At 35.7% G+C, this 21,594-nt stretch overlaps 3 protein-coding genes across 4 annotated transcripts; 1 reads left to right on the top strand and 2 right to left on the bottom strand.

Moving 5' to 3' along the window:
- Positions 1-611: 611 nt before the first annotated feature.
- On the bottom strand, positions 612-5,687 carry LOC138318128 (uncharacterized). The gene is made up of 3 exons (XM_069260250.1): positions 5,576-5,687; positions 2,009-4,019; positions 612-1,640 (listed from the first exon to the last, which is right to left on the bottom strand). Exons 2-3 carry the CDS (start codon positions 4,017-4,019, stop codon positions 1,561-1,563), a joined length of 2,091 nt encoding a protein of 696 aa, XP_069116351.1. The 5' UTR covers positions 5,576-5,687; the 3' UTR covers positions 612-1,560.
- A 3,537-nt stretch (positions 5,688-9,224) lies between these two features.
- LOC138318129 (uncharacterized) lies at positions 9,225-11,382 on the top strand. The gene is made up of 3 exons (XM_069260252.1): positions 9,225-9,416; positions 9,952-10,099; positions 10,424-11,382. The coding sequence occupies exons 1-3, from the start codon at positions 9,225-9,227 to the stop codon at positions 10,465-10,467; spliced, it is 384 nt and encodes a 127-aa protein (XP_069116353.1). The 3' UTR covers positions 10,468-11,382.
- Positions 11,383-11,797: 415 nt separating this feature from the next.
- Positions 11,798-18,085, bottom strand: LOC138318127 (transmembrane protein 179B-like). Of its 2 annotated transcripts, none has more exons than XM_069260248.1 (5): positions 17,856-18,085; positions 16,983-17,182; positions 16,464-16,598; positions 13,786-13,939; positions 11,798-12,905 (listed from the first exon to the last, which is right to left on the bottom strand). In XM_069260248.1, exons 1-5 carry the CDS (start codon positions 17,946-17,948, stop codon positions 12,771-12,773), a joined length of 717 nt encoding a protein of 238 aa, XP_069116349.1. In that variant the 5' UTR covers positions 17,949-18,085; the 3' UTR covers positions 11,798-12,770. The 2 variants fall into 2 exon arrangements, with proteins under 2 accessions (XP_069116349.1, XP_069116350.1); XM_069260249.1 differs by having other exon boundaries at positions 13,846-13,939; positions 17,856-18,081.
- Between the last annotated feature and the right edge of the window lie 3,509 nt (positions 18,086-21,594).

Genomic DNA, 21,594 nt, shown 5'->3' with positions numbered 1-21,594 from the left:
TGTAAATGAATGTCTAATTAACACACAAATGATATAGATAAAAAACATTTGGATGGAAGCGCAATCAGTGTTTACATAGGGCGTAGGTTCATGGACTTTTCGGAAGACAATTAATTATCTTTAATATATTTGTTATCGGTAAAATAAAAAGTTCAAACTTTTTGATTTTGTTAAAAGTGACTTTTGCAACTGAAAAACAATACTACTTCGTCTACTCTTGTTTCTGATAGAGAGACAAAATATCGTTCGTCAGCGTTGTAGCATCTTCAAATAAACGTTAATCACTTATCCATAATGTCATACCTTGGTTATTTGTACTACTTTGTATCATTATCACTGGTGTCGTAATGCTAGGTCTGGTTTTATTAGTTTAACGCCCTTTTAATAGCCAGGGTCACTTAAGTATGTCTGAAGTTTGTTTTGATGGTGGACTTAGACCGGAGTACCAAATGAAAAAAACACCGCCCTACGGCCCGTACCTTGCAACTGCCCCACATGGGATTCGAACTCATGACCAAGAGATGGAGGGCTTGTAGTAATATATCGTGACATCTCCACCACTCGAATAACCGTGACCCCGATGTCAAATGCATAAATGAATAAACAAAAACTTAATTTTTGTTACCTTTTATTTTACGTTGATTGAAATGTACGGGGAATGAAGCATAAAGCTATTACAGAATCATTTTTGTAAGTGTCATCCAGAACATGCAACAATACAATGTGATGTCAGTGTATTTATTACAATTAATTACAGACGTCACATTGGTCAGTTGTGATACCGTCAAGGCGTGTAGCAGTACCAACGGTGATGCTACCTATCTATTATACCCGCCAGTCCTGGGAGGTTACGGGGTCAACATCTACTGTCACAACATGGCTACTGTCTCAGAAGCCTTTGTAACACTGTTTGAGGAGAACAAGTTTCGGAATGATTTTTCTAAACGTGTCAACTCTAACCCGTGCCAATTCCAAGACAGAAACGGTGATGCATACTCCAGCTTTGAAAAAATCAGAGTGGATCTCACGGTATGTTGATTTACAATGAAATGTACGATTTGTTTTCTATTACCATTGCATGAAAACATATTTAAACAGTTTTTTGACTCATTGTTATATTGTTTAAGCATTATTGGCCCCATACATATCATATCTCTTCAAACAAATAAAAACAAATAAATGGTAAATCATGCAAACAATTTAACGAAATATATTCATAGTAAAGCTGATTACGAATTACAATATAATGATGAACAAAATATAACATATATATAGCATGTGACTTAGAAAACTCCTTCAAAATCGGTCGTCATAACGATAAACATGTAACGTAAACCAACTGTTTTTCACGGCGGCCTAGCTTCACATTTCCATGCCTTACTGCCTTTTCGTAGTGATTATGTTTTTGCCAGTCATAAGGAAATGGTTCATTTATGATTGACAATAATTTTGCCTCTGGAAACAAGTTGTGTAACAGTATATCACGATATCATATATACATTTTGTACTGATATATGGTCATATATTAGTTTTGTTTGACGTAGTGAACAGTCTCCCGCTCTATATGTCATATCGTAACTTGGTGGTAATTGAAGATATAGCAATCCATAGCAGCATATGGTTTATTGTAGTGGAAGAATCTGCAAATAAACAAACTCCATCATGACTCAAACAGATTTTTGGTGAAAAACTACATAAAATGATAATGTTAGTGTTGGGTAGCAAAAGCTTCTTAACGGTATTCTAAATAATCATTTAAAAAACAAAACCAAAATTGTAAATAAAATGAATCTTTCGGCAAAATATATAACATTGGTTATGTGAATTTCGGTTAATTGCTATACCTCTACATGACAACCTTTGACCATTTTAATCCTTGTTTACTTTGGCTAAAATATTGGCTTTTAGATATAATATGTACAAGATGCCGCTTTATGGTAAACTAATTACAAAATATGTTATTAGTTTAGAACTCTAACAAATAATACAGAGGAAATAATATACTCACCAGCTCCGGAATTAGGAAGTGGATTTGTATTTGCACGGAACGTACCACAAACAGGGAATTTCTTTGGTACGGTAGGGTACAACTCCGGGGCCTCTAGGATCACCATTCCCATTCCGTTTGTGTTGTGAAGGTCGATATGGCAATGAAAGAACCAGGCTCCTGGGTTGTCGGCCTTGAATCGGATGACGACATACCCGTCCGTAGGAACTATAATGGTATCTTTTTGAGCAGTATGGTTGAGGATGAGGCCCGGGACGTTGCCTCCATTCCATGTGGTGTTAGACCAGACGGGACTGTTGCAGTAGCCTTTTGTTCTAGTACCACAGGAGATGTCCGGTGTTTGATCAATCAGATGTCCAGTGGCATTGTACTGGCCAAACCCCATCTTCATAACATAGAATGAATGACCATGTAAATGCACCGGATGTGACCATCCTTTCCCGTTCCCAAGGTTAGTCAGCGTGAACTGATACACTTTTCCATTTTGAATTTCCTGTGTGTAGGTGCAGGAGCAGAGATTGTTGACGGCACAGTCAGCAGGGCAGTAGGTAGTTGTCGCATTAGGTTGTGAGTATATAGGAGCGAGGGGTGGTATGAACTGGCGGCCATTCACAGATGCAGGTGTATCCTCCCCAGGAAATGCAAAATTAAAGAAATATTCATCATCGATGGTGGCAACTTCCTCTGGGTTCGAGTTAAAATCATTTGTTCTTGCATCATTGTAGGTTAAACAGTCTTCGTCACCATTGACTGGACTTAGGTATGGGCAATTGAATATCTTACATTTATTCATCCTGGAGCAAGCAAGAGGTGCTGGGATGTTTGGATTGATATTTGGTGTTGTGGCACCCCGGTAGCGGATTTTGGCTTCAGCGATATGGAACTGGTCTTTTTCAAGAGTCTGAGCTACAAGCATATAGTGTCCAGCCGACTGATTTGTAAATATCTTAAAATCATATCTCTCCCCAGGGTTGATAACAAAGGCGTTTACAACCATTTCTTTCATAGCGAATCCATCCGAAGCGATGACCGTGAGTTCGGGGTGCCCAGTAACATAAACAAGAAAGGGATAAAGGGTAGCAGCGCTAATGACTCTGAAAGTATACCACTTGTTTCTCGTGACGTCAAACTGGGTAAGTGGAGCCTGGTTGTGCATGCTTCTGGTAATATGATAGCGACCTTTTCCATTCACAAGACCAGAGTGGAATAAAAAATTACTGTACTTCCCTCCATCTCTAGAGGCAGTTGCCACATACTTCGTTCGAGTCTGCGGGTAAAAGACACCATACAACATGCGTTGGTATAAAGAGGCGGCATCATCATCATGGTTCCAGTCCTGGATCAACGCAACGTGCTCTGCTAGTGTTGCCGAAGGAAGTTCTTGTTTTGGAAGTACGATGAGGGCCCCATATAATCCCATTGTTCTCTGGTCGCCGATGTGAGCGTGATAGAAACTAGTACCGTGAGGCTTAGCTTTGAATTTGTAAGTGAATTCTTGACCGTGTCCTAGTGGACATTGTGAAACAAACGCGACACCGTCAGAGTATACGGTTTCTTTTTGTTGCATGCCATGCCAGTGGATTGTCGTACTATCTGTGAGCATCAGATTTCGAACATGGACGATCAATGTCTGGTCTTCATGTGCGGTGATAGTAGGACCAGGAAATCGCCGATTTACAGCTATGACAAGTCGAGAATTATTGCCGTCCGCTGTCAAGATATATTGTAACTCCTCCATGTTGTCTATTGGAGAGTTGAAGTTATCGTAGGTGTACAGCCGGCCACCTAAAGGAACAACTAAGGATCGTTCCTCTTCATACATCATGGTTAAACGGTGTTCAATTGTAAGATAGCACTCACAAACATCCTTCTCTCGATCACATGTGTCTGTTACACAGGCGGGGAGTTTTCCACTTCGCGTATTTTCCCAATAGTTCTGACTGACAGCGACTCCGGCTAGCGTTACCAATAACACGATGCTTATAAGGCGAAAATGCCTTCCCGAATCCATCTGAAATGTTGGAATTGTGCTGTATAAGCAAAAGTTATACATAATAAACACCAATATTACTAATGAAATTTAGCTTCGATAAATAGCATTTAAGCCTTTCATCAGGTTGGACAGCAGAGGGAAATGTAGAACATCTTCTTGATTTAACCTTGTTTTACAGTGTATACCCTAACAACCAAACTGAAATGATTTTATGAACGATATAAACACTGACCGTTGGTATGGTATTATCAAAATAATTGAGGAAATTCGCCGTGTTTTTAAATACATACATTTCGCAGTTTTCATGTAAAGCGAAATGATTTACAATCGCGGCATTACAACTTATTGCTGCAAATTTCAAAATGACGAAATATTGTGGTGATATAAATACGTTAAGGTATGAGTGAAAAATATATTCGGATACGAAGGATAGGTAATGTCTACCCTCGTGATCACAAAAAAGCTGTAAAACACTTCCCTGGGTAGAATAACATTTTCTTTCATACCTACACGTGTAATACTGGCTGGTCCAGGGCAATACACTCATGTCGCCTGAGGCTGTATTGCATGGCTACCCATGCAATAAAGCCTCGTGACGTCACGGCGTCAACAAAATCTCTATTTCCTCGGTAAAGTTTTTACATTTTTTTCACAAATATGACTGGTTTTACTCTAAAAGATGCAAACAACGGAATTCGTGTTGAAAGTATCGCGTAATTTTTCTTGTATGGGAAAGCGACTTCCAGTCGTGGATTTCATCGAATTTATTTCAAAATGGCGGGATATTTTAGTTGGGAAATTGCAATAAAACGTCGAGGTATGAAAGAAAAATACTCTTTCATAAGTGGATATGAAGGATAGGGATATTCTACCCTCGGGGTCACAAAATGTTGCAAAACCCTCGGCAAGCCTCGGGTTTTACTACATTTTGTGACCCTCGGGTAGAATATCCCTATCCTTCATATCCACATATGAAAGAGTCTTATAATATCCTTCATACCCACATACTGTTTTGAAGAGTCTTAACATTGGTTTGTCTACATCTCTAGTTCTATCGTGCACATGTTTAGTTTCAACGACTTACTACCTCTTCATACCCACAAACATAGTTCATATTAAAATAGATTCATAGGGTATTACATGTATCTAATAAAAAAGCGTGCATCAATAAAATAAGTCGAATATTAAATAAAGAAAAAAAAATATGAAAATCAATATTTTGTTTTGAGTGAATCACCTCATTTATTATGTACCACAAAATCGCTATGAATTAATATCGCAAGTCCCGATTTCTTGAAAATTAGTAAAAAAATCTTTATCACTTTTAAATCAGGATTAACCAAATGTCTATGTGGCTTACGTATATGTACAGTCTAAAATCGCTTTACTCGAAATTCTGGTTGAGTCGAATTAATGTTGAAGTCCCGTTTTTTTTACCTTGTTTGTATTTGTATTTTAAGATCGGATAACTCGAATTTCAAAGTCAATTATATATGCACTTAAATGTAATATATAATTTAATAATATAAATTAATATTAGATTTTAATAACAATATTTAGCCCCGTAATCTTACCTCCGACTTTTGGATGGTGCAATGAACCTATTACGAAAAAGGGAAACAGCCATACAGACAGGTCCGCTCAGATTGCAGTAAAACACCCTGATAAATGCTTTTCTACGAACCGCTGTCTATCTCCTACCCTGGGTACCCTAGGTTATCAGACGGTCTACAAACTAGTACTAACGGTTATCAGACTGATAACCTACAAACTAGTACTGGTACGAAATAATTTGATTAAAAATAGTTTTTCAATAGCATTCAGGCTAACTTAAGAAACTTGAGTTATTGCATGTCAATTGTTTACCGGCTAACATACGAATAACAGATGATGTTTGATAAAGCTCTTCTTTTTGTGTATACTGTAGCTATACTTAAAGCTGACAATGCAAGTTAAAAACATGCATTTGAAATTTAAAAAAAAAAAGATAACGAAATATTTTTTTTCGAAAATTGTTTCTGAGACATTCCCTAGTTGTGACAGTGAGGTATCTAAGGAAGTGGCAGCCATTTTTCTTTTGCTCTGCTTAGTAAATCATATTCTACATTGAATTCAAGTTCCGCTTGAGATGTGGCTTCTGTTTCTGCAATTGCTACATGCCATTTCTGAATTTCATTCTCAAGAGATATCCTAGGTTGCTACCGAATCCATTCTAATTTCCTTCTCTTTGTTGCCGATTCAGATGTATTATTTTTTATCTCACACGCTTTCGTTCAGCCATGTTTTAGTGTGTAACAATACGCATACGCGAAACTTCGACAACACAATCCATCGTAGTTTCATTTGCATACTGTTCTGTCTGGCTGACATTGTAATAAATCAGGGATTTCCCTGAATTTTGTATCCAAGACACATTTGTTCAATCTCATACGAATACAGAAATTAAATTAAGGTATTTTTAATGTTTTTTCGTCTTTTCTTCCGTTTATCAGATTTTACAAAATAACTTTATTTGGTTGGGCGAAACCAACCTTTAAGATTATGTGTTGGGGGATCATGAAGATATATAGATACAATTATATTCGGCAAAGACATTGATTATGCAATGCTTAGAAATAATTTTCAATGCCATTTTAGCTCAATCTCACCAGAAATTGATATTCAGGTGAAAAGAATTGATAGAGTCATGCTGCTGCTACTATTATAAAATATTCGTAACGTGCATGTCCTCTTTCGAAATGTGAAATAATTCTCTCTCTTGGTACCTCTAGTGGGTTATTGTAGCTAAGGTAACCAAAACTGCGAAATGTATTCAAGCATGAAATAATTTCTAAAGTATTTGTTAGTAGTAAAACTCCTATTAATGTTTTACGTAAGCCCTAAGTACAACCAAGTCATACGTTTGATTTATTGTGATGCATCTATGTATATGCTCTAAATTTTACTCGGTCTTAATTTTATTCGACCACCCTTTGTATCGCTTGTTATCATTTCTGGTTTCAATAGCTCTTATTTTAAAGCATATATCTTGTTTGTTTATCATATATTTAACATAACTTTGTACTCATTTATCAACATCTGATAACCCAGCAAACGAATATGTCAACCCTAGATAAGATATATCTGTGTCTTTATACGTGTAGATAAACTTTTTTGGAATTCGGCCTTGGATTTCTTTTTAACATTTTTTATTTTAACAAGAGGCCCGTGGGCCTTAACGGTCATCTGATATTTGAAACAAATTATTTATGTCATTTACTAGCCAACATATGTCTTTTGTTCACAAATCACGAACATAGATCCAATAGGTCAACAAACAAAGTTTTATTAAGCATGGTGAATATTAACTCACATTATCTCTGTTCACAAGGTTCAATAATTATTATTGCAGAAGGCAAGAACTGCGACATTGAATAAGAGTCGAATCAAGCTGATTTTCAATCTCGTCCGAGATCTTTGTAATATTAGTCTACAGACAAAGTTCATATTTACTCAAGTTATCGCGTTCACAAGGTCAAATAATAATTATATGTGCAAAGGGCAATAACTCCGTCAATTAATGTCAAATCACGCTGATTTCTAAACTCGACCGAGATCATTCCAATGTTATTCTACATACAAAGATGCATTAAGCTTGGTTTACATATACTTAAGTTATCGCGTTCACAAGGTCCAATGATAATTTGACATGTATATGCAAAGGGCAAAAACTCCGTAAATTACTGTCGAATCAAGCTGATTTTCGAAGTCCTACGAGATCTCTTTAATAATAGTCTACATACAAACTTTCATTTAACCCGGTTCATATTTACTCTTGAAAGTTATTGCGTTCACAAGGAAATGTTAACGAACAACGCACGACGCACGACGACGGCCAGACTATCGCAATGTGTCACCATTACCTATGGTCAGGTGACCTAAAAAATTTGTTTCAAAACCAAATAATTTACTAATCAGGAAAAGTTTTTTTCTGAAAAGTTACCATGATATTAAAATCTTGTAAATATGTTTTTTTTTTCTTCTTTTCAATTATCATTTTGGAAGATCAACGCACGATCTGTTTTATTCAGTTACTGGAATGGAAACTTCGAGTAGTGCAATAAGCGCTTTATTTTGTAAAGTGAACTCTACTTTAAAATTAATAATTCAACTGTCAAATAAGCGATTTTTGAAACTATTACTTCATTACATGTTCTTTAAATCTCAAATGCATGCTTTGCTTTATAACACGCATCGTCAGGCTTTTTCCACGATACCCCAGGGGTTCCAATCACTTACGATCCCTGGACTATCTCATTGTCAATCTGAAGGCAGCTCAGAGGAAAAAATCTGAACCAATCACAGGCCTGAAAAGATTTCCTTTGAAGACTACAGAGAGTACGGCTCTTTTGATGTACATCAAATGATTGTTCTGTTCTGTTGCCTCCAGTTTTACTATGAGATAGTCCAGGGGTGTAGAGTTCGTAGGTAATCGGAACCCCTGGAGTATCCAGGATGAGTCAGGTTTAAGTTCTGGGTTATACTGTTGAAATATCATATTTGGTTGGAAATACGCCATGTACAGTTATAACTTGAGTACTGTACATGACGGCTATCTATTTCATAAATACTGGCTTAACATTTTCCACAATAGTTTAGGTATCAAGAACGCATTCTAGCCAGGAAATAAGCTGTATTAAAATATCAAACATTTCATTTCAAATCAATGAAAAAAAACACACACACACAAAAAAAACCATTGGGCTTTATCGCATCTCGATTTTACATTATAAACATACACACATACTAACTGTGCTTTTGAAATACAAAGGGAAGTAACATATATTGATGGTTTTCGAACTCATCGTCACATTTTCAATCATTACTCGTTTCATCTATTCCTGGACTATATCATAGTGAAACTGAAGGGAAAGAACATCCTGACTAACCCTAAAGATATTTCCTTTGTAGATAACAGAAAGCCATACATCGTACGGTTGATCCGACTTAATGTACATCAAAGGACCAAACTACTTGTCTCATATGCGGTCTTACACAGGGCCTTCTATGAAATAATCTATAGGGATGGATATAACGACAGTGATAGTAACTCCATGAGTATCGATGATTGCTGTCAATATCATGTTACTTCTTCTGTAGAGCTTTTATTATACTACCATAAGCATAAGATTACAGACAGGCCTCGAAACACAAAACAGCTGTATATCGTTTTTATTCTAGGATATGTCAGTACTTAGAGACGATTTCACGTTCGCTACCACCTGCCAGGAGACAACCCGACCTATCCCCGTATATGGTCAGACCTATTCCTGCTCGTTTGATAATGTCAAGTTCCCGACATTAAAAGGAAACTGTCCGGCACCTGGCACATTGGTCATCAACACCAGAGGCACTGGTCTCAAAGTAGACCCTAGTGTGAGTTTATGTTTATTGAAAGGGCACAATATTTTAAAATGTTCATGTAGTAATTGCTATGTCAACTGGAAGTGAATGGAAAAGTGGAAAGTTCGTAGTTTGTCAGTTAAACCAACAAACTATTTTAAATCACTTGACATTTCGATGATTTGCTGGTATTCAAGAAATGTCAGCATTAATAACGATGTTTTTACATTTAAATGTTTTAACGAAAATGTCAAATATTCTTCAGTTTTCTGATCATGTTCTTATCGATTCCTCAATACATTTCGTTTCTTCAATGATGTCTAACTCGTTTAATTTTGTTCATTGATAAAGAATTTGTTTTCATATTTTACACCAATTTCTATAGGTTAGTAGTAATTTGTTTTATTATAAATTGAAATTACGTTATAAAGATTATTCTCGATATCTTTTAGGATTATGAAGACTTAATAGACAAAAACAGAAGGAAATTCTTCTTCATAGTCCCATTTTTTCATTTTTCCTCTTTCTGAATATATTTTCTTGAAATGAAATTGTCTATAATTTGCAGCTGACGTGGCAAACGAGCGGCTATGCACCGCGATTGGAATCATTTAGTCGTTCTGCTGATGGTCACGTGATCCAGGCTGCGTATGATGGATGGTGTGGGCATTATTCGCCATCCGATACTATGTTTCTGCATGCAGATAGTAATGACGGTTGGTATGATTTTCTTCTGGATGGTTGAGACTTTATGTTAGAGGCTGACGGAGAGTGTGGAGTGCCAATCCTAAATCATTCATTGATTCACCATGTATAATAATACTGTGTAGCAATCCAATCTCGCAATTACTCGGTCCATAAAGGAAAAATAAATGATGTTGACAATTATAAATATGGAAAATTATAATCATTTTCGAATTTGTACTTTAAACATGAATAATTTTAACATCATATATACAATAGCAGTAATTAACATATAAGATACATGTATAACATTTTAAACCTATTTATTCGTGAAATTGGTACGCTTCTATTTCTAGAACAAAGAGGAACAGCATCCATTCCAATTTGTCCTGATTTATGAGTTGACGGAGCATCTTCTTGACGTAATAAATGGATTCTTTACATACTGTAGTGTAAAACTGAAATAGAGGTACTTTTGAAGTGACCCATGTGTACTATAATACTCTGTACTGAAGCATTGGAATCTGGATGTATTGTGAACTGAAGAATGATTTTGAAATTCATCAGATAGACCATTTGTATAAAAAGTTGTAATTTATTCAATTCATTGATTTGTCTTTTCATTCCTATTGATTATTATATGAATACAGGTATGTAACTGTGAACCGGTTTTTTTGCCAAATTGATTTTGACGTCCCATATTTCTGAGTGCGGCACCATTCTGCTCACAAAATGATGAATTGATATTAACCTACCTAACTCTGAAATATGCAAAGACGAAACACAGGAATGTGATAATTAGTTACTGTTTTAATCAATATGGACCCATTAAAGTACCCATGAAGCTGAAGTGTTGCCAACAGTGGTTTTTGAGCTACCCATTAGAGCCCTGACGTGGTTATCGGGAAACACCACAGTGTTCGACCAGTTGAAATCTGACTGTTTTCCTATGTTTCTGGATACCTAGTGACATTTATACGCATGATGTACATTTGTATATTTTATCATATACCAAATTAAAACTTAATTAACTGGCTGTCGATTGAGAGTATTCCCATTGTCTCCTCTTATACAGTCGAATAATCATATTTTTTCTGAAATCGGGTACTGTTTATAGTCAACCGAATTACAGACCTTGATACAACATTATATATCCATACATGTATACCAAGTTACTAAAAGCATACGATATGAATTCAACTGCTCTGAATAATTTCTTTTTTTCCCATCCCTTATGAAAGAATCGGTAAAACGTATATTTGTATAAAAAATCATGTTAATTGTTGGTTCTATGTTCAATAATAATACTATTAAAGTGCGTTGTAGTTGTTCGATTGTTGTTTTGTGTTCATTTAATAACTCCCATGTTTTATTTTTGAATATCATCATCGAGAATTTACGATAAACCAGTTCAACTTGCAAATAAAATTTCCTTAAATGTTAAGATATTTCTACTTTACATAATCCATTTTAATCATTTCCCTCGTAAAATCAATGTACATGTTCAGAAAGTTCATCTTTATTCATTTTGATCTAACACTTTATACCAATACAAGTGTCTTTCGGTCACTTGTCGACCATTTTCTGATATGTTTTAATCAAAGCTTACAACCTAATGATCGAAACACTTTTATTAATTCCTCAAAATAATATTGACTATTTTTGCAAGCTAATAATAAATGTAGCTTGTCAATAAATCATAGAAAGACAAAACAACAACAAATGCATTTCAAACTTCATTCTGTATTTAATGTTCTATCAAAATAATTATTACGGGTGCTATGGCACATAGAACCGGCAAAGAACCGTCACCATTGGTTGTTTATCGAATACACCCTACACAAACATAAAAAAACATGTAAACTAGTGATCAATTACAACATAAATAATGATGTATACTACGCATGCTACATCAAGATCATGATAACTCTATCGTATGTACATGTATAGTTTATGATATTCTATGAAACAAGGACAATGTGGAATTCGGTCTTCTACGTATGTACCCTGCTGTCGACTCTACATAAAGAGTACGTGGTGGGAATACCTACACTACTGTACCAATCATACAGCGGAAGGGAGAGAACCCCTGCTCAGATTCTAACGTACTGAAGTCCAAACTATACATATATATATAAACAAATTAATTTAGTATTAATTAACATTGTTGCTTTAGTAGAATGTTTCATGTTAAAACAGATTTTTGCCTATTTAAGTGAGCTTGAAAAGACAGTATTCAAGGATTATCATTATAAGTCAAATCTGATATGTGTAAAGGTTGACAAGATGACTTAGTCAATATCATGATTGCTGTCGACAAAATCAAGTTAAAACATAACAATAATACAAATCACAAGTATACCAAGGTAAAGAGAATATAGTATGGACTTCAGATTAACAGTTTGAAACTAAACAAAACAGTAAGTACGTATGAAAATGAAAAACATTTATATGAACATATCAAAATATGAAAAAGATATATCAAAGTTTAAATTGAAATATCACTAAAATTAATGCATCAATGAATGTACAACATAATTGTGTCATATTTGATATTCTGTTATAAGTATGCTTAAATGACAATTCAGATCCTCAATTCCTACCAAAACAAAAACAAAACAAAACCGAAAAAAAAATTATTTTGAATTTCCCACCAGATATTCCGAAATCGAGAAACACTGTAATTCTTCCGGTTTACTTTATTCACGAGGACGGATCAACATCTCCGATGCGTTCTCGATCCGCAGTCCGTTTTCTATGTGTCCTGTTCCTGACGAATCGAAGGATACCAAGGGCAACCTGTCCTAGCCACAGTAGGAACGAAATCCAGGAGGCAAGCTGGAACAAGTAAAGATAGAAAGAATACTGCCACGTGATCTCTTAAACATTGCCAATGAGTTCCAATAGCATGTGGGGTAAACATACATATCTTGTGTATCACATGTACCTAATCAATACACGTGCATACCAAAACTTGCGTATCTCGTGTATTAAGCGAGAAACATTGTGCATATTACTCGAAATGTTATAAAATCATGATTTTGGCGCTTTTGCCAGTTAGGGTATGCAGGATACACAATAAGTAAAGGTAAGCAAGCAAGTTATAGTGTATCATACACAAGTCAGTGGTGATACACCTGTGAAAGTGAATGATTTCATTCCTAAAATTATCTCTATTACACATGACATTATAACATACATGGTGTTTAAAATCTATTTCCTTTCCATTGGCATTATATAAGAATAGGATGAGGAAATATGTTCATGTCCAAGATAGATGCATTTTGATTATTGTTTATAAGTGTCAACATGCATGATTATTTGCGTAAACACCAATATCACATCATCCAAGATTTGTATGTTTTATGTAGATCTGTGGATTCTTTTCATTTATATGCAGTAACAACATAGAGAAAATAACATTATTATTACATGTAATCTCCTAAATACTAAATACTGTGCATGTCTATGACTTTTTTTCTGACTGCTTACAGTACTGTTCCGTGTCGTAACTGATAAGAGTCGCAAAGAACCTGCATAATGATACTAAATATATATATATCAGGAGAACAAAATATATTGTGAATTTAAATTCACTAGTTGTTCATTATTGCTATCGTTAAAACAAGAAATTCTCATAGGATAACGAAACCATACTCAAAATTTAAAGCCTTTGAGCCAACTATGGGTAATACACGGAAACTTGAAAAAAACCCACACAAAATCGGTCAGAAAGCTCCGGAGAGGTAATTATAACCGTCCTATAAGGTACTGTTACCTTGGCGACAGTAATAAGCTCGTAGAAGTTCCCCACATTGATGTTATCCCCAGTATCATGGTTAATCCAGTCTCTGTCCTGAGCATCAGCACAGCTGAAGGAATAAAATCAATACATATCGATTTCAAATGAAGTCTTCCTTAAAACTTTTGCTTACATATTTATTGACCGAATCATTTGTTAATACAATTTATTTGCGATTCATGATTGTCTATGATATATGAGCAATCCACCTGAGCAGTACTTATTTTGACATGTACAATTAAAGTTTTACATCTAGATTTACCTCTGGGAATACGTTGTGTAGTGGTTGGTTTGTGTACTTACGTTGTGTAGTGGTTGGTTTATGTACTTACGATGGGTAGTGGTTGGTTTGTGTACTTACGTTAGGTAGTGATTGTTGTTTGTGAACTTACGTTGGGTAGTGGTTGGTTTGTGTACTTACGTTGGGTAGTGTTGGTTTGTGTACTTACGTTGGGTAGTGGTTGGTTTGTGTACTTACGTTGGGGTTGGTTTGTGTACTTACGTTGGTAGTGGTTGTTTGTGTACTTACGTTGGGTAGTGGTTAGTTTGTGTACTTACGTTGGTAGTGGTTGGTTTGTTGTTGGTGTTTTACTTACGTTGGGTAGTGGTTGGTGTACTTACGTTGGGTGTGGTTGGTTTAGTTGTATTACTTTGTGTACTACGTTAGGTTGTTTGTGTACTTACGTTGGTAGTGGTTGGTTTGTGTACTTACGTTGGGTAGGGTTGGTGTGTACTTACGTTGGGTAGTAGTGGTTTGTGTACTTACGTTGGTAGTGGTTGTTTGTGTACTTACGTTGGGTAGTGGTTGTTTGTGTACTTACGTTGGTAGTGGTTGTTTGTGTACTTACGTTGGGTAGTGGTTGTTTGTGTACTTACGTTGGTAGTGGTTGTTTGTGTACTTACGTTAGTGTGTTGTGTACTTACTTGGTGGTTGGTTTGTGTGTACTTACGTTGGGTAGTGGTTGGTTTGTGTACTTACGTTGGGTAGTGGTTGGTTTGTGTACTTACGTTGGGTAGTGGTTGGTTTGTGTACTAGTTGGGTAGTGGTTGTTTGTGTACTTACGTTGGTTGTGTTTTTGTGTACTTACGTTGGGTAGTGGTTGGTTTGTGTACTTACGTTGGGTAGTGGTTGGTTTGTGTACTTACGTTGGGTAGTGTTGGTTTGTGTACTTACGTTGTAGTGTTGGTTTGTGTACTACTTGTAGTGGTTGGTTTGTGTACTTACGTTGGTAGTGGTTGTTTGTGTACTTACGTTGGTAGTGGTTGGTTTGTGTACTTACGTTGGGTAGTGGTTGGTTTGTGTACTTACGTTGGTAGTGGTTGGTTTGTGTACTTACGTTGGTAGTGGTTGGTTGTTTGTACTTTTATACGTTGGGTAGTGGTTGGTTTGTGTACTTACGTTGGGTAGTGGTTGGTTTGTGTACTTACGTTGGGTAGTGGTTGGTTTGTGTACTTACGTTGGGTAGTGGTTGGTTTGTGTACTTACGTTGGGTAGTGGTTGGTTTGTGTACTTACGTTGGGTAGTGGTTGGTTTGTGTACTTACGTTTGGTAGTGGTTGGTTTGTGTACTTACGTTGGGTAGTGGTTGGTTTGTGTACTTACGTTGGGTAGTGGTTGGTTTGTGTACTTACGTTGGGTAGTGGTTGGTTTGTGTACTTACGTTGGGTAGTGGTTGGTTTGTGTACTTACGTTGGGTAGTGGTTGGTTTGTGTACTTACGTTGGGTAGTGGTTGGTTTGTGTACTTACGTTGGGTAGTGGTTGGTTTGTGTACTTACGTTGGGTAGTGGTTGGTTTGTGTACTTACGTTGGGTAGTGGTTGGTTTGTGTACTTACGTTGGGTAGTGGTTAGTTTGTGTACTTACGTTGGGTAGTGGTTGGTTTGTGTACTTACGTTGGGTAGTGGTTGGTTTGTGTACTTACGTTGGTAGTGTTGGTTTGTGTACTTACTTGGGTAGTGGTTGGTTTGTGTACTTACGTTGGGTAGTGGTTGGTTTGTGTACTTACGTTGGTAGTGGTTGGTTTGTGTACTTAGTGGTAGTTTTGTGATATGGTGGTTGTATACGTTGTAGTGTTGTTTGTTATTGTGTATAGTTGGTAGTGGTTGGTTTGTGTACTAATGTGTTTGTGTACTTACGTTGGGTAGTGGTTGGTTTGTGTACTTACGTTGGGTAGTGGTTGGTTGTGTACTTACGTTTGGTATGGTTGGTTTGTGTACTTACGTTGTGTAGTGGTTGTTTGTGTACTTACGTTGGGTAGTGGTTGGTTTGTGTACATACGTTGGGTAATGGTTGGTTTGTGTACTTACGTTGGGTATGGTTGTTTGTGTACTTACGTTGGGTAGTGGTTGGTCTGTGTACTTACGTTAGGTAGAGGTTGGTTTGTGTACTTACGTTGTTAGTTGGTTGGTTTGTGTACTTACGTTGGGTAGTGGTTGGTTTGTGTACTTACGTTGTGTAGTGGTTGGTTTGTGTACTTACGTTTGGTAGTGGTTGGTTTGTGTACTTACGTTGTGTAGTGATTGGTCTGTGTACTTACGTTTGGTAGAGGTTGCTTTGTGTACTTACGTTTGGTAGTGGTTGGTTTGTGTACTTACGTTTGGTAGTGGTTGGTTTCTGTTATGCCACTACAGAAGTTGTTGAAGCCGACAGTAATGATACACGATGACACGAGGATCATGACCGTCATGACGGAGTTCAGCAATATAAAAGGTAACACCCACATTCCAAATCTTAAAAAAATGAAAAGTTACAGCTGGGAAACTCTCAGCTTGTTATAGATAAATGCTGTACATTAGTACTTGTACATACAGTCTAAGCTTATTTCTGTTTCAGTCATGAACAGCCATAGTGTTTGTCCGTGTGTAAAACAGAATGATAAACATTTATGTAAGTTTTTGACATTGTCGGAAATAAAACATTGAGATCTGTCGTATCATTTATTAGTGTTAACGATCCCCGGTATATATTATTATTGTTGTGTAAACTATAAAGGCCTGGCCTGCTGTAATTATAGTAACGTTTGTGGTTACCAGAGTAACATTTTTGGTGAGAGTTATGCTAGACTTGACAATATCATGGATTCGTGGTTATAGCAAAACCCCCTAAAAACTTACACGACATTGTGATCAGATCTGGACCTATGAACAGCATATGAGTTGTACGCCAGAAGGAAAAGAGAGTAGAAAATCCCACCGAGTACATTTAGGTAGATAGAGAAATTACAGTTTAGTTGTTCACTAGACTGCATCAAAAACTCGTTAGCAGTCTTCCATGTGAAATCTCCATACAAGATGCATGACCCATCAAACTTGGTCTGGAATCAGAGAATATAATACAATGTATACTGGAAAGAACATTATCACATTAATTGCCTAAATAATATAGTTATGTTGTTCACTAGACTGCATCAAAAACTCGTTAGCAGTCTTCCATGTGAAATCTCCATACAAGATGCATGACCCATCAAACTTGGTCTGGAATCAGAGAATATAATACAATGTATACTGGAAAGAACATTATCACATTAATTGCCTAAATAATATAGTTATGTTCATGTCTATAATTTTCTCTGACTGATTGCAGCTCTGTTTCTTGTTATCAGAGTCGATTGATTTTTATGAAAGCCTATAGTGTATTATTTCCTCACACTCTAATTAACAGACACGAAATCGATGTATGCATTACAACGGAAATACGTGAATTAATGACTGGATTTGTTACAGGATAGTGTAGGTGTACTTAAATACTGTGTACAAGTACGGAGATATTTCCGTACTTCCTAAATCACAAAAATATAATCAAATATATTTTATATTTCAAACGATAACGATTACACTCAGAATCTAGTGTCCTGAAATGACTTGCGGTCTCCAGGGTTTTCGAACACAATGAACATTTCCCTCCGCATTATCAGCCTATCCTAAAACATGTAGAATATCTCAAAATATTTGTCAAGGACGCTGATATAATTTCGCCATGATACTTACGTTTGTAACACCAATAGGAATCGCCACAACAAACCCACAGATAAACGTACAGCAGTATACAACTGTCTGCGCGAGAAGGTGGAGGTCAAGCATCGTTATTTGACCACTGGTCAGTGTCACAAAGTGTCCAGAATCACAACAACCTGGTACAGTTACCGGACGACACTACATTGATAAAATTTCATTCCGCAGGGTCAGGTATTTAGGGAAACCCGTGTTTGGTTCACTGCACACGTGTGTTGGTATGTGTGGTATCGAATACCATGGCCACGTGTGTATTGTTTATTAAGTAAATAACTAGACTTTAAAACATCGCCTAGAATCACTGTTAAACAACTCCGATATTTGTATACTCATAAATCATTAAATACTGGTAGACTTGCAGCTTTCCTGATTATTCGAGATTCCTTAGCTGCGGTGTACAGGTAAACTAACTCTCCTTCCCTCCCAATATCAGGGATTGTACTGGTATCTCTATACACTTTGTGTGTTGTTGTGTAGTATTTTTTCTCTCTTGTATTTTTTCTTCTAAAATGCAAAAATTGTATGATATAACGTTATACATCTCCCTGCAACTTTTACAACAGTATTTACTCACACCCAAACTATGTATTTCGTTGTGTTCTCCATCTGAAAAGCAGATACGGGGCCACTTCCAAAAGTACCATTATAGAAAGGACACCAGGGAAAATTAGCAGACAGAGCGGTTCGAATCCAGAGCTTCCGGGCAAAAGCCGGATATTCTACCAATTGAGCTTCCGAGATACCGATGACTGCTAATGTCGCGAAAAAGTTACTTAAATATAAAAAAATCAACATTATTCATACGTTAAATGGTTTCACAAAAATCCAATTCAACTCCTATTGTTTGCAACTTTTATATTGAAGCTAATATAATGTGTGTTACAATACTGTGTTATTACAGATGTACCAGCGCCGACAGATCATAAACGATACTGACCATTTTAAGAATAACTGATGTATCGTCTAAATGTCTGATTGACACAAAATACATACACATAAAATTCTTTATTTTGCATTCAGTGCATTCGAAACCAGTACCTTATTCTCTATAGGGCATAGTACCATGGATATCTTCGGGAAGCAATAATTATTTTTCGTATCTTCATATTGAAGTAAAAAAAAAGAAGATCAAACTTTTTTAATGGTGGTAATGATATAAAGATAGTAGCTTTGTAACTGAAGAACATACTAAATCGTCTGTTCCTGGTTTTGATAGAGAAAAATACCTTCGCCAGCTGTGTAGCATCTTTAAGAAAGACAACCATTCATTGACGTGAGTCACTTATCAATTAACTGAAGATTGGTTTACTGATGTCATTGCAAATGAATATGTCATTCCTGTTGTAGTTGTGATGAAACGTGTCATTTATGTTATAGTTGTTATAGAACGTGCCATTTCTGTTATAGTTGTTATAGAACGTGCCATTCCTGTTATAGTTGTTATAGAATGTGTCATTACTGTCATAGTTGTGATGAATTGTATTCTTCTTGTGAAAATTGTGATGAATTGTATTCTTCCTGTTATAGTTTTGATGAATGGTATTCTTCCTGTTATAGTTGTGATGATTAGTGTCCTTCCTGTTATAGTTGTGATGAATTGTGTCCTTCCTGTTATTACCTGTTATAGTTGTGATAAATTGTATTCTTCCTGTTATAGTTGTGATGATTAGTGTCCTTCCTGTTATAGTTGTGATGAATTGTGTCCTTCCTGTTATTACCTGTTGTGATGATTTGTGTCCTTCCTGTTATAGTTGTGATGAATTGTGTCCTTCCTGTTATTACCTGTTATAGTTGTGATGAATTGTATTCTTTCTGTTATAGTTGTGATGAATTGTATTCTTCCTCTTATTACCTGTTATAGTTGTGATGAATTGTATTCTTCCTGTTATAGTTGTGATGAATTGTATTCTTCCTGTTATAGTTGTGATGATTTGTGTCCTTCCTGTTATAGTTGTGATGAATTGTGTCCTTCCTGTTATTACCTGTTATAGTTGTGATAAATTGTATTCTTCCTGTTATAGTTGTGATAAATTGTATTCTTTCTGTTATAGTTGTGATGAATGGTATTCTTCCTGTTATTACCTGTTATAGTTGTGATGAATTGTATTCTTCCTCTTATTACCTGTTATAGTTGTGATGATTTGTGTCCTTCCTGTTATAGTTGTGATGAATGGTATTCTTCCTGTTATTACCTGTTATAGTTGTGATGAATTGTATTCTTCCTGTTATAGTTGTGATGAATTGTATTCTTTCTGTTATAGTTGTGATGAATTGTATTCTTTCTGTTATAGTTGTGATGAATTGTATTCTTCCTGTTATAGTTGTGATGATTTATATTCTTCTTGTTATATTTATGTTGATTTGTGTCCGTCCTGTTATAGTTGTGATGATTTGTGTCCTTCCTGTTATAGTTGTTATAAAAAAACAACGTTATTCCTGTTAGATTTGTGTAGTTGTGATACTTGTGTCATTCTTGATATTCCCTGCTTAAGCTGTGACGAAATATGTATTTCCTGGTATGATCATATTGGTTTATCAAATTGAAAATCACTTCTCATAAATGTCAACATCACTTGATAACATACGACATATTATATATATACAATGTGCTTTACAATGTTTTATCTAAGTGTAGTTATTTTATTTTTATCTCAATTACATACTTTTTAACTCGCATAGTCAGCTTTAAATTAAAGTGCGCTATGGTACGAAAAATAAATCAAAATTTCTTACAAATAAACATCATTGGTAACCCTGACATATACACTAACATTAATTCTAACGATAATTTAAAAATAAATAAAGGTGTTCATATAATATCATGATATTTTGTAGTATTGAAGTGTGAATCGAGAGTAAGAGTTACATCCCTTCGAATACTATCGATAAAATCACTCCTTGTTCTCGACTTGACCCTTTAATTTCGTTGAGTTCGGGGATGAATTAGAAAGCACACGTCAAACGAAAATACTAACGGTATTTATTGCCTAATTTTTAAATTCAAGAAAATTAGAACTGCGATTTTTCGATCTAGGTAAATCTCGCCAGAGTCTTATCTTTTTGAATCTCGGGATATTAGTCATGCAGACTATTCAAATTGCATTGGTAGCAGTATACTGTATTTGGCATTTTACAGTATACAAGTGAAATTTTCAAATATAATAATTGTGAGTGTCAACGTTGCCTAAAGTTTTTCAAGCTACTAGTGTTATTCAAATATGAAAAGTGAAGTTTATTCAACGGTCAGTACAGAGGTTTATATTTCGTAAAGGTTAAGGATGTATTCTTCTGAGGTTTCAGTCCCGTTGAAGTCCTGTTTCGACAAAGATAAAAGAAGTAATGAGATTTTCAAATACAGTTTATCAATATCTGTAATCAGTTGTCAGTTGCAAATTTTGTCAAAAAATTGAATTTCTATTTTAGTAGATTTCTTTATACGGGGATTTTATAAAATGAACCATTTGTCGGCCATTTTGAAATTGTGACTTTTTCGCTTTGAGTAGAGCCACAGGTTTATCATTTTTTACTGCAATTGTTTTTATTTAAATCATCACTACGCCAGCATTTTTAGCTGTATCGCTTTAATCTTTTGCGTTTATGGTAAAAACGGCAAAAGTCCCATAAAATCCAATATTTTGTCAACTAGGTACCTTTGAGTGACAATAGCTCAAAAACGAGCACACGGACATATGATTTTTCTTCCATTTTCTTTTAT

Source organism: Argopecten irradians, chromosome 3, assembly GCF_041381155.1.
Source record: "Argopecten irradians isolate NY chromosome 3, Ai_NY, whole genome shotgun sequence".
In the NCBI taxonomy this organism is placed as follows: Eukaryota; Metazoa; Mollusca; class Bivalvia; order Pectinida; family Pectinidae; genus Argopecten; species Argopecten irradians.
Note: the sequence above shows the minus strand (reverse complement) of the source record. Positions and strands in the feature narration are given on the sequence as shown.

Bases quoted from the DNA above. Each gene is read 5' to 3' on its own strand.
- LOC138318128 (XM_069260250.1), bottom strand. From the start codon at position 4,019: ATGGATTCGGGAAGGCATTTTCGCCTTATAAGCATCGTGTTATTGGTA. The intron at 1,641-2,008 runs GTGAGTATATTA...GTTTATTTGCAG, and splicing joins ACTTCCTAATTCCGGAGCTG to ATTCTTCCACTACAATAAAC.
- LOC138318129 (XM_069260252.1), top strand. From the start codon at position 9,225: ATGTCAGTACTTAGAGACGATTTCACGTTCGCTACCACCTGCCAGGAG. The intron at 9,417-9,951 runs GTGAGTTTATGT...TATAATTTGCAG, and splicing joins GTCTCAAAGTAGACCCTAGT to CTGACGTGGCAAACGAGCGG. The intron at 10,100-10,423 runs GTTGGTATGATT...TTCTATTTCTAG, and splicing joins GCATGCAGATAGTAATGACG to AACAAAGAGGAACAGCATCC.
- LOC138318127 (XM_069260248.1), bottom strand. From the start codon at position 17,948: ATGCTTGACCTCCACCTTCTCGCGCAGACAGTTGTATACTGCTGTACG. The intron at 17,183-17,855 runs GTAAGTATCATG...CTCTGATTCCAG, and splicing joins TTCCTATTGGTGTTACAAAC to ACCAAGTTTGATGGGTCATG. The intron at 13,940-16,463 runs GTAAGTACACAA...TTATTCCTTCAG, and splicing joins GAAACCAACCACTACCAAAC to CTGTGCTGATGCTCAGGACA.